Source organism: Myotis brandtii, unplaced genomic scaffold (genome assembly GCF_000412655.1).
Source record: "Myotis brandtii unplaced genomic scaffold, ASM41265v1 scaffold752, whole genome shotgun sequence".
NCBI classification, from domain to species: Eukaryota; Metazoa; Chordata; class Mammalia; order Chiroptera; family Vespertilionidae; genus Myotis; species Myotis brandtii.
Window position 1 is genome coordinate 510,425 of NW_005370999.1, and position 12,213 is coordinate 522,637.

At 35.5% G+C, this 12,213-nt stretch overlaps 1 protein-coding gene across 1 annotated transcript; it reads left to right on the plus strand.

The window, feature by feature from the left end:
* Positions 1 to 3,569: 3,569 nt before the first annotated feature.
* Positions 3,570 to 3,914, plus strand: LOC102243246 (small nuclear ribonucleoprotein F). The gene has a single exon (XM_005883026.2). It carries the CDS (start codon positions 3,586 to 3,588, stop codon positions 3,844 to 3,846), a length of 261 nt encoding a protein of 86 aa, XP_005883088.1. The 5' UTR covers positions 3,570 to 3,585; the 3' UTR covers positions 3,847 to 3,914.
* The last annotated feature ends 8,299 nt before the right edge of the window (positions 3,915 to 12,213 follow it).

Here is a 12,213-nt window from a genome sequence, read left to right on the forward strand (position 1 = left end):
CAGTATGTGAGAGAGGGAAGGCTGGGCTGAGGAACCCCCCTCCCAAGTGCACGAATTTCTTGCACTGGGCCCCTAGTTTTACTATATAGGTCATTGTAAATGTATAATGCCAAGCTGGAATTTTAGAATGTATTTCATTTGAAAAGTTTTTTTAGCTTTATTTTTTTATTGTATCTTGTCTTTTTATTTTATTTTTTTGACTGCTTTATGATTTTTTTTTCTTTAACACTGGCTTCAAGGAATTGACCAATCTTCCCTTGAGAGATATATTAAGGTATTGCTCTTTTGTTTGTTTGCTTGTTTGTGTTAGAATTTTAGGTTTGATGAGCTTTTAGTATGTGTGTGTTTATAGTTTTAGTCAATGTTCATAATTTCTTTAAATTTTCTGTATTTTTAACCTCTTATCTTTGAGAACTAAAGTTACTTGTATTGTTCTTAAAGAATAATTCACTAATTATTTAGAACAATTTCTTCTCTTAATTTTTGTTTTGGTAATTTTTATTGAGGTATCTTAATGTCCACTAATCTTTTCTTCTGTAGTTTTCAATGATTCAATCCCATAAAGTAAATATTTTATTTCACAAATTATAATTTTTATTTTTTAACATTAGTTTGTCTCCTTACCTCCACTCTTAGATTCATCTTTCCTCTAGCTTTTTTAATACGTGCAATATAGCTCTTAAAATATTTATTGTTTTTCTCTGCTAATTTTTGCAGTTGTTATAGATGAGTCAGGTTGACTGATAAAATTTTAATCTCTTCAGGTGTATTTCTTTGCATGCTCGATATCACACATTTTGCATTTTATCTCTTGAATATTAGACATCTTTATATTCCTATAATTTTCTTAAGCTTTGCTTTAGGACAAGTTTCTTGCAACTAATTTGATCCTTTTACATTTGTTTTTAATATGTATTTGATAGGAGCAGAAAAGCATTTACTTTAAGGATGATTTTTTCCAACTATTTAGGCAAAATATTTCTGATTATTTCACCCAGTGAACTGTATAAAGATATTTTTTAGTCTTGCTGGTTAGAACAAACATTCTTCTTGGCCCTAGATGGTGTCCAGGTCTGTTTCCTCAAGTATTGTTCTTTTTTCCCAGTTTCAGGTATTTTCTTTACTTATGTGCAATGATTAGTTGGACTCTCTACAGATCTTCAGAGTGCTCTTTCTCTCTATAGGTCTATCCTTTCCAGTATTCTGTACTGCAAACTCTAGCTTCTTTTGTCTTCCATATGTTCAACTGCATCTCCTCAAATAAAGAAGCACATAAGAGTCTAAATGGGTCCCCCTTTTAATGATTTCACTTAGAATATCTCTCAAATCAATATATTATGAATATTATAGGACTCACCTCATTTGTTTTCTGTATGAAGAATTACTGTTCTTTGTTGCTTTGTGCCACAGGTTTTCAAAAGTTTTTTAAAAAGTATATATTGTTTGTATATTTAGACCTTTCAAGAAGAAAGGTAAATGTGATACCTGTTACTCTATCTTGCCTCAATGAGAAATATCTGCATTCATTTGATATTATATTTTGCAGAAAGATAATTAAAATGAAAATATAAACCAAAGAACTTGTATGCATATATGCATAATCCATGGTCACAGGCAATAGGGTGGTGAAGGCCTGGGGTGGGTGGTGGGGCAGGCTAGAAGGGGTTAGTGGAGGAGAAAAGGGGACACATGTAATTCTTTCAACAATAAAGATCTAAAAAGATAAATAAGATAAAATAAAGAAGAATAAAAGCTGAAAAAATGTTTTCTCAGGTCAAAAATAAAAGAAAATATAATTGAAATAACATTAGGAATGGAGTTAGAGATGTATGATGACACTCAAGTAAAGCATTTGACTTCAAATTATATATTAATTATTTCCTTCACCTTATATCTTTAAGAGAACTTGTATGTGCCATATTATTAATGCATATTTAAATCTTAAAATCTAATTGTATATTGTGCATTTTTCAAATATTACATTGTGTATAAAGCCAATCTGACTTCTCTTATATAAATGTGGTGGTATAAATTAGGCTAATCATACTCTTATTGACTGTCTTTTGGTATTATTTTTTAGTATATTTTTATTGATTTCAGATGGAGGAAGGGAAAGGAAGAGAGAAACAGAAGCATCAATGATGAGAGAGAATCATTGATCAATTGCCTCCTGCACACCCCCACGCAGATAGAGCCTGCAACCAGGGCATGTGTCCTGACCAGGAATCTAACCGTGATCTCCTGATTTCTAGGTCAGTACTCAACCACTGAGACAAACCAACTATGTTATCCTTTAGTATCATTAATTCCAGTGAAGAGCATCCTTTTTTAGAGTTGGATGGCTATAAAAATGCATGATTTTGAATTGCCTATAACATGTTTACCAAAGTCCATGATTTGATAGTAGAAAATAGAATAAATGAAATATATATAAAGATCTACTTTGAAATAATTATCATATATGAAAATTTAGCAAGCTTATAGCAAATTATCCTGCCAATATAGTAATGCAGGAAAATTACTGGCTTGACTCTCAATATGAAATTCAGACAATTTTTAATGATAAATCACTAGCAGTGGAATTGTGTGATGTAATATGTTACAATGCATTCTTGATGTTTAAAAATCATTTGTAATTACTGCCATTCAATTGGTCTTACACAGTGCTAAGTAGTATGCAATCTACATAATAAACATTCAGCAAATATTTATGTCATGAACAAATAAAATTTTAAATCTCATTTTATAATTGAATGTCAAAAACTCATCATGTTAGCTTCTCCATCCATGTGATTTTTTTTCTCCTGCCATCTATCTTTTATGTACAAAGCAGAGATAACTGATTCTTCACTCTTAACATGAGTTGAAATTTCCCTTTCTTCAAAAGTCTGTTTTGAATACTAGCTCTGATTGAAATTAAGAAACAATATATTTAATGAAACTCATTAGAGTTACTTTTCAAGAATATACCTCTTACATGGGTCAGCCACAGGAAGAAGGTTATGGGCAGTAGCCCTCTCATCACATTTTTCCCACATCCCATTTTCATTCAGCTTGCCAATATAATGTTCTCTGTCTTTCTGAATTAAAAAAAAAAAATCTCAGGCTTTGTGTCTTCTTGTGGCTATGACCATTTGGGTCAGTGTTTCTGTAATCTTCTAACCCTACTTTGTTTCATGATCATTTCAGTTTTGTATACAAGTTGGACCAGTTCTGGGGATAGAGTTTTCATTGTCGACGCCAGCTCCCCAAAAAGAGCATTCCTAGTAAATCAATCTGGTCTCTGTCTCTGAGGATGAATCAGTTGAAAAATGTTGAAAACATTACATTTTTGTTTGATGACCTACTTTTCAAACAGAACTCAAGTAATTAAGTTCATAAATCCAAATAGTTTGAGTGTGCATAAAATCTAAGGTAGAATTTTCCGCTTTCATTTGCAAGTAATGTTTTCAGCCTATAACTTATTCAGTTAAATTTGGGGTGCAGATTTCTCGCGGTCAGAGCTGGGGTAGGCGCTCCAGGCACCAGGGAAGGACAAGAACTGGGTTGGCGGCGAGTAGCCTACAGCATTTGCTTGTCCTCGCGATGAATTTGCCCCTCAATCCCAAACCTTTCCTCAACGGATTAACAGGAAAGCCAGTAATGGTGAAACTTAAGTGGGGAATGGAGTACAGAGGCTACCTGGTATCTGTAGATGGCTATATGAACATGCAGCTTGCAAACACAGAAGAATACATAGATGGAGCCTTGTCTGGACACCTGGGTGAAGTTTTAATAAGGAGTAATAATGTCCTTTATATCAGGGGTGTTGAAGAAGAGGAAGAAGATGGGGAAATGAGAGAATAGCATCTTTTGTGGGAAATTTCTTTTTATATATATTTCTAGAAAATAAAAAATTGTTTTTTCAAAAAAAATTGGGGTGCAAGTTGTCAAAATTTTAAAAACAAGCTATATTTATATTTGTCAAATAAATAATGTTTATTAGTATTGATCTTAATAGTCTATGTGACTCTTCATATTGTAGATTCAGTATCACAACTGTTTTTACTGAGAAATTACTTTAAGTGCATTATGTCCCAATTAATTTATATTGTTTATTTAAAAAACCCTAGATCAGCGGTTCTCAACCTGTGGGTCTCGACCCCTTTAGGGGTCAAATGGCCCTTTCACACGGGTCACCTAAGACCATCGGAAAACACATATATAATTACATATTGTTTTTGTGATTAATCACTATGCTTTAATTATGTTCAATTTGTAACAATGAAATTGGGGGTCACCACAACATGAGGAACTGTATTAAAGGGTCGCGGCATTAGAAAGGTTGAGAACCACTGCCCTAGATAGAAAAATCAAATTTAGCATATAGGTACTTTTATAACCTATGGTATAGAAAATTTTACTTTAATAAAGAATTTTAAAAATTATATCACAGGAAGAATTCAGAGTATATCATCTTATAATCTTTTGAAAACATTTTTGCTCAAATCTGATGCCATACTGGATAAATATTTTCACTTATCCCCAAATTAGGTTTAATTGTTACTTATTTGAAGGGCAAGAATAATAATGGGAACTTTTTAAATTTTATTTTTAATAATATCAGTTGTCTTTATTTTGTGCTATTAAGAATAGGAATTTTCATTTTTAGCAGACAACCCTTCCCCTCCCCCCTTCTTTTCTCCCTTCTTTCCTTCCTTCCTTCCTTCCTTCCTTCCTTCCTTCCTTCCTTCCTTCCTTCCTCCCTCCCTCCCTCTCTTCCTTCCTTCCTTCCTTCCTATCTAACTCAGATATCATTCAATTACAGATATATTTGGCAGGGAAATCACTTCAGATACTGTAATTGTATCAGCTAAGAACTGACTGGGGTCCCCGCTCACTCAATACATTTTTTTAGACAAATTAGCTTTGATACAGATTCACATTTTGTTACATGGGTTTCTCTATACAGTTTTTATTCAAAAGTTTATTTGTTCTATCCAGAATGCAAACCATGTGAAACAGTTTAATCTAAGTGTGAATCTGTCACATTTGGAAGTTTGACAATTTCAGAAGTGAAGCAAATGCTTTCAAAGGAAAATTTCACATAGTTTTGCTGCACTCCCCCTCCACCACTTATAATTGCATTGTGCTCAAAGGCATGCATACATTTGTTAAGTACATAAGAAAAATAAGCTTCTTTGTGGTTTTATATTTATTATCTTAAGTGAAAACTTTATATAATTTACAACACATATTTGATATGCATAATATTAAATATATTAATTTTAAAATGTTCATCTCTAAGGAATTGTTATTAATCTTGAACTAGTGTGGTTAAATGTACCATACAGTCTGATTAAGGTATTTAGTATGAGGACAGGTTTGAAACTTTTTCAATATATTCTACACCGGATATTTTTTCCTTTTAATTTCTGTTTACAGTTTTATTCTTTTTTATTGTTTCAGGGCTCTTGTTACTGAATACATAGTTTTTGTTTTTTATTTTGCTCTTGCTTTTTTTTTTTGGCTTAAGCATTTATCAAAATATATTGAGTCATTTTACATCACATACACTCCTTTCTATTTCTGTCTAATGGCTGCCCCTCACTGCTACATGTAACAAATATTAATATACTAGAGGCCCGGTGCATGAAATTCATGCACGGGGGAGGGAGGGTGTCTCCTCAGCCCAACCTGTACCTTCTCCAATCCAGCACCCCTCGGGGGATATCTGACTGCTGGTTTAGGCCTAATTCTGGGGGTCAGTCGGACATCCCTCTCACAATCCAGGACCGCTGGCTCCTAACTGCTCACCTACCTGCCTGCCTGATCACTCCTAACTGGCCCCCCTGCCAGCCTGATCACCCCCTAAACACCTCTGCCTGCTGACCTGGTCACCCCTAACTGCCTCTCCCCACCAGCATGGTTGCCCCCAACTGCCCCGCTTGCTGGCCTGGTTGCCACCAACTGCGCCCCCTGCTGGCCTGGTCACCCCTCACTGCCCCCCCCTGCCAGCCTGGTCGCCCCACTCAGCCTGTTCGGTCATCCATTCAGTTATTTTGGATATGACGGCCCCTGGCTCTTTATATATATAGATATTGATGTAATCTCAGAAAGAATGGGAGAGGGGGAGAGGAAGAGAGAGAGACATCAACAACAAGAGACAATCATTGGTAGGCTGCCTCGCCCCACACTGGGGATCTAGCCCATAACCTGGGCATATGCCCTGACCAAGAATCAAACTGTAAAATCCTGGTTCATAGGTCAATGCACAACCATTAAGCCATGCTGGCTGGACCAAATGTTAACTCTTTGATATGTATTCTTGCATAGTGAACTCTATGGTAATGGCTACATAAAAATGCATTCAAATACACACACATTTGGTTATATACACATATATTTTTGTTTTTTAAAATGGATCTGTATTATTTACACTTTTCTGTATCTTACTTTATTATTTTAATAACATAAAAATCGAAGTCAGTTTGTTATATACATCAACATCATATTTTTTAACATCAGTATAGTGTTCTGTGTTTGGACATCAGTATTTTATGGTTTATTTAACCCTTCACTTATTGATTAGATTCCTTGAGATTCCTTTTGTTTCTAAAATTTATCTCTACAGACAATGCTTTCATAAACATCTTTTTGTGTGGGTACTTTTATTGTAGGGAAGCATAGAAAACTTGGTTGGAAAGTTTGTAAGGAGGAAATTTCAAAAAGGGAAGTTAGCTGAAGGCAGCCCACCCCTATTTCTCGAAATTCCAATTTAGGTGAGTTGGCTAAAGGCGGTGCCCCTAATTGTTCCTTGACCTTTCCAAACAAGTCTGTGCATGTGTGGACCCTCGGGTGTTTACTGGAACCCTTATGCTTCATCTTTGGGTGTCCTTGCTTAAAGGACATTGCAGACACATGTGTCCTTCCAAGATCAGTTACCCTACTGATTGTATCTAAAAGATAAACTTTATCCAAAATTGCTGTTACAATAAAAGCCTGAAGAGGCAGGCAAATGCGGCTGTCTAGTTCCTTTAGCAAGGCAGTCCTTTATCCCTCTCTTTCACAGCAATCCTGTGTCAGAGTGGTAATTTATCCATTGCTCAGGGTCTGCTGGTAAGCCCCAGCATGTTGTGCCAATGAAATGGACTCCCAGGAGTAGATTTTGAGAAAAAGATATGGGAATTTTAATAACTATTTGACTATTACTTTCCAAAAAGCTTATCAATCATTAGCACATAAAGATTATTTAATATAAACCTATCACATGTCCACCAGTAATAATAAGTATACACTGAGTGGCCAGATTATTATGACCACATGATGTTTATAGGCAAATTAGCTATAATTTCGCGCTGAAGTTGCTGGAGGGCCAGAACATTATAAATGTCTGAATAGCACAACATACATAAGTATCGTTGCTGATCAAGGTCATCCTATCATGTTGATGGCATAACCCCATGGAGATGGCTTCTTCCAACAAGACAATGGGCCATGCCACGGTGCTCGTATTGTGTAGGAGTGGTTTCAAGAACATGAGGAAGACTTTACCTTGCTTAGGTGGCCCCACGGTCACCAGATCTCAATCCAATTGAGCATTTGTGGGACGAAGTTAAAAGAGCCATCAGGCAGCTGGTTCCACAACCATCAAATCTCACAGAACTGGACAGTGCTATTCATCAGGCATGGTGTCAGATGCCTCGCATCACCTTTCAACATCTCGTGGAGTGAATGCCAAGAAGAATCACGGCAGTATTGAAGGCAAAAGGTGGGCCAACAAAGTACTGATGGGGTGGTCATAATAATCTGGCTGATCAAAATAATCTGACCACTCAGTGTATATCCCCTATCATCATTTGCACCAGCCAGTGGAATCATTCCTTTTACAATTTTAATCTGATATGTAGAAAAAGATTTCTACTTGTCATTTAATTTATATTTTTTATGACTGCTTAGAAACTTGAGAATGTTTTCATATATTTAGTAATGTGGATTTACTTTTCTATGAATCATCTATTCATATTCTTTGCCCACCTTTTCTACTGTAGTAACTATCTTTAAGTTATAAATTTATAAAGTCAAGTTTTGCTTTATCTGAAGATATGTTACTGAGACTATAATCTTACTCTTGTTTTAAATTCTTTCAAAACTAATATTTAGAGTTCTATAAATGTGATATTTATTTATTAAAGTGTTAATCATTAAAAATGCATGCATTTAGATAAATGGCTTAGAAATATATGTGCTTTTAATCTTTCTCTTGTCTTCTAATTCTTGTAAATAATAATTGGTAAAAGTTTGGAGTTTAAAGAGCTTCCTTTATATGTTCCTTAGAGCAGATGTGCTGATGACAAGTTCTTCTGGCTTTCTTCCTTCTGCAAATGATTTTATTTCATCTTCATTGTGAAATTATTTTTCCCTGGATATAGACTATTGGGAAGACAGTTCTTTTCTTTCAGTACTTAAAAATGTGCCACTTTCTTGCACATCATTGATTAAAAAAAAATTGGTTATTCTACTTTTTAATTAAATTTTTTTTCATTTTATTTTTCTTTGTCTTTTATTCTTTTGCTGAGATTTTTGATAGTTTACATTTGTTTCAAGAGTGTAATTGCTCATTATAATATATTTAATGACAGCTGCTTTGAAATCCTTATCCGGGAATTCCACCACCTGTGTCACCTTAGTGTTAATGTTTATCAACTATCTTTTCTCAATCAAATTGAGATTTTGTTTGGTATGATGAATATTATTATATGTGAATTTGGCTGGAGTATAGTGCCAAGTTACTGAATCAAGCACAAATCTAGGTGTTGCTATGAATATATTTTATAAATCCACAATTAGTTGATTTTAAGTAAGGGAACTAATTTTAAATAATCTAAGTGGGATACTTTCAAAGCACAGTTGAGGCTCCCCTACAGAATTATTTTTCTCCTAAAGATATCAGGTTTAGCCCATGCCTAATCACTCCAGCCTGTTCTTCCTGATAGCCTGTCCAGTGAATGTGAGGCTTGTCTAGCCAGACTTTTCAATAAGGTAAGCCAATTTCTCACACTAAACTTTTTTTTTTCTTTTTAGTCATGTAGAGATTTTATTTCATTATTTTGAAGCTTCCATTGTTTACATTAAAATGTCAATCTAATTGCAGCAGCTCTGAAGGTAACTGGCTGATGTTAATGTGTACTCTTTTTTTTAAATTTTGTTTTATTGCTTAAAGTATTACAAAGAGTATTACATAGGTCTCCCCCTTTTTTTTCCCTTGACATTCCCCCGGCCTCCCCTACCCCCAAGTGTCTTGTGTCCATTGGTTATGCTTATATGCATGAATACAAGTCCTTCGGTTGATCTCTTTGCTCTGCCTCTGTATCTCTTTTTGTTCATCAGTTTATAATGGTCTTTATTATCCATAAATGAGTGAGATCATGTGGTATTTTTCTTTCATTGACTGGCTTATTTCACTTAGCATAATGCTCTCCAGTTCCATCCATGCTGTTGCAAACTTTTTAATAGACATATCCTTCAGGTTCTTGTTTTCTTAAATCTTGCCTTATCTACCTGACTCTTGGAATGACCAGTAATTTTTCACTGTACCTGAACATATTGTGGTTCCTTCGTAAATATTATATTTTATAACTATGGTCCCTTTGAAAACCTGCTATTTTAGTAGGTAGCTAACTTGCTTGTTTAGAAATGTCTTTCCTGGTTCTCTTCTGTAGGTTATGGTTCAAATATGGATGGGTTACCATCTCAATTCTAAGAGGAAGTAGAAGCCAGAGTACCGGTAAAATATCTGCTGGGGAGAGGCAGAAAGAATATTAATTATAATGTAAGGGAAAACATTTAGAAAATAATAGAAAAGGATAAACATATGACAAAATATTATAGACTGTTCTTCTATTGGGATTTTAAAATTGCATTTGATAGTGAAAATAAAAAAAACAAGTATAAAATGGCTTAATCTGGCTCTCCATGTATGAAGAGGTAATACTTCTGATAACTACCATAAAGGAGGGAGGGCATAGGACTGTAAATGGTGATAAGGTGTCTGCATTCCTCTTGAGGCTGTAATCTATAATCTCAGCAATCACATTCCTCCATATTAATATATATGCATTGAAAACCTATGAAAAATATTATGCTAAGTGAAATAAGCCAAACTGAGAAAGACAACTATCCCATGATCTCACTTATTTGTGGAATGTAATGAACAAATAGAATTGACCAACAAAATTAGACCTAAAGTGGAGAGGCATGGAACAGTCTGACATACCTTCATGTGGGATTAGGGGGATGAGAAGAGATAAAAACTAAAGAACTTATATACTTACATGCATATCCCATGGACACAGACAATAGGATAGTGAAGACTTGTGGGAGGCGGTGAGTAGGAGCTGGGAGGAAGGGGGAAAGGGAGATATTTGTAATACTATCAACAATAAAAAAATATATTTAACAATTAAAAAAAATAAAACTTATGTTCACACAAACCTGATTATAGTAGTCTTATTATAGTCTCTAAAAATGAAAGTAACTAAGAGTTGCTTCAACACAAATAATGTGTGGAAGAGTATTCCAAATTATCCTATATAATAAAAGCTTAGGGAGCGCGACGTCCTCTTGCGATGTCATCACAAGATGGCCACCACAAGATGGCCAGCTGGCAGGGGAGGGCAGTTGTGGGTGATCAGGCTGGCAGGGGAGGGCAGTTAGGAGCAATCAGGCCAACAGGGGAGCAGTTAGGCGTCAATCAGGCCTTCTAGGGAGTGGTTAGGGGGCGATCAGGCTGGCAGGGGAGTGGTTAGGGGGCAATCAGGCAGGCAGGCAGGTGAGCAGTTAGGAGCCAGCAGTCCCAGATTGTGAGTGGGATGTTTGACTGCCAGTTTAGGCCCGACCTCACAATCAGACATTCCCCAGGGATTGGGCCTAAACCGGCAGTTGAACATTCCCAAAGGGGTCCCAGATTGGAGAGGGTGCAGTCCAGGTTGAGGGACACCCCCTGTGCATGAATTTCGTGCACCGGGCCTCTAGTTCAGTGATAAAAGGGAAAGAGCTATTGATGCAGGTGACTGTATTTATTACGGATAAATTTTAAACATTTTTTATTTTAAAAAGCCATACTCAAAATGGTTTGATGTTGTATGATTCCTTGTATATGACATTCTGGAAAAGGTAAAGCTATTGAGAAGAAAAATAGTTCAATGTGGGTTTTGTTTGTTTGCTTTATTTTAAAAAGGGCAAGGGGTTTACTGCAAAAGAAATGCACAGGGAAATGATGGTTATGTAATGCTTATGTATGGTACTGGGTTGGTGACTTTTTGCATTTGTCACCATCTATATAACTTTACATAACAGAGAGTGAAATTTAATGTAAGAAAATTTTAAAACTCAAACAGCATATTGAAGAATCCCAGAATGGAATACAGATTTACAAATATGATATATATATATGAATCTAGAACAGTGGCATCTTAGTAGAAATCAGCACATTCAGCACTCTGATTTTCACCTATAAGTGCTCATTCTCCAGGAAAAGGAACCAGATATTAATTTTTTAAAATATATTTTTATTGATTTCAGAGAGGAAGGGAGAAAGAAAGAGATAGAAACATCAATGATGAGAGAGAATCATTGATTGGCTGCCTCCTGCACAACTCCACTGAGATTTGAGTCCACAACCCCAGCATGTGCTCTGACTGGGAATTAACCATTACCTCCTGGTTCATAGGTCAACGCTCAACCACTAAGCCACACAAGCCAGGCAAGAACCACATATTCTTGAAGAACTTAATGATTCTAGTCCAGGAGAAGGGAAAATATATGATAAGCTGGAGCACTTTATAGTGTTAGAAGTTAATCAATGCTGGGGCAGGAAGGGGGAAAAAAGAGAAAGAGAGAGAGAGGTACATGTGAAAAAGAACCCAGAAAGCAATGTGAAAAAGATTCAATGGCCAGAACTGAAATAATTGAGCAACAAAATAAATAGTAGTATTAGATTATAACTCAAAATAGTAACTAAATATCAATGAGTCCATATTGATGTAAGTGATATATATGTAAACCTAAATGATTGAGTTAATAAATGACAAATGATAAGTCTTCTTCTAAAAATAATTTATATATATATAAAAGCCAAGTGACCAGAATGAAGGAAGGACTGCAATGACCAGTCACTATGACGTGCATTGCAGCAGCCAACTGGCCTGATCAGGGCCCTGATCAGCCCCCTCC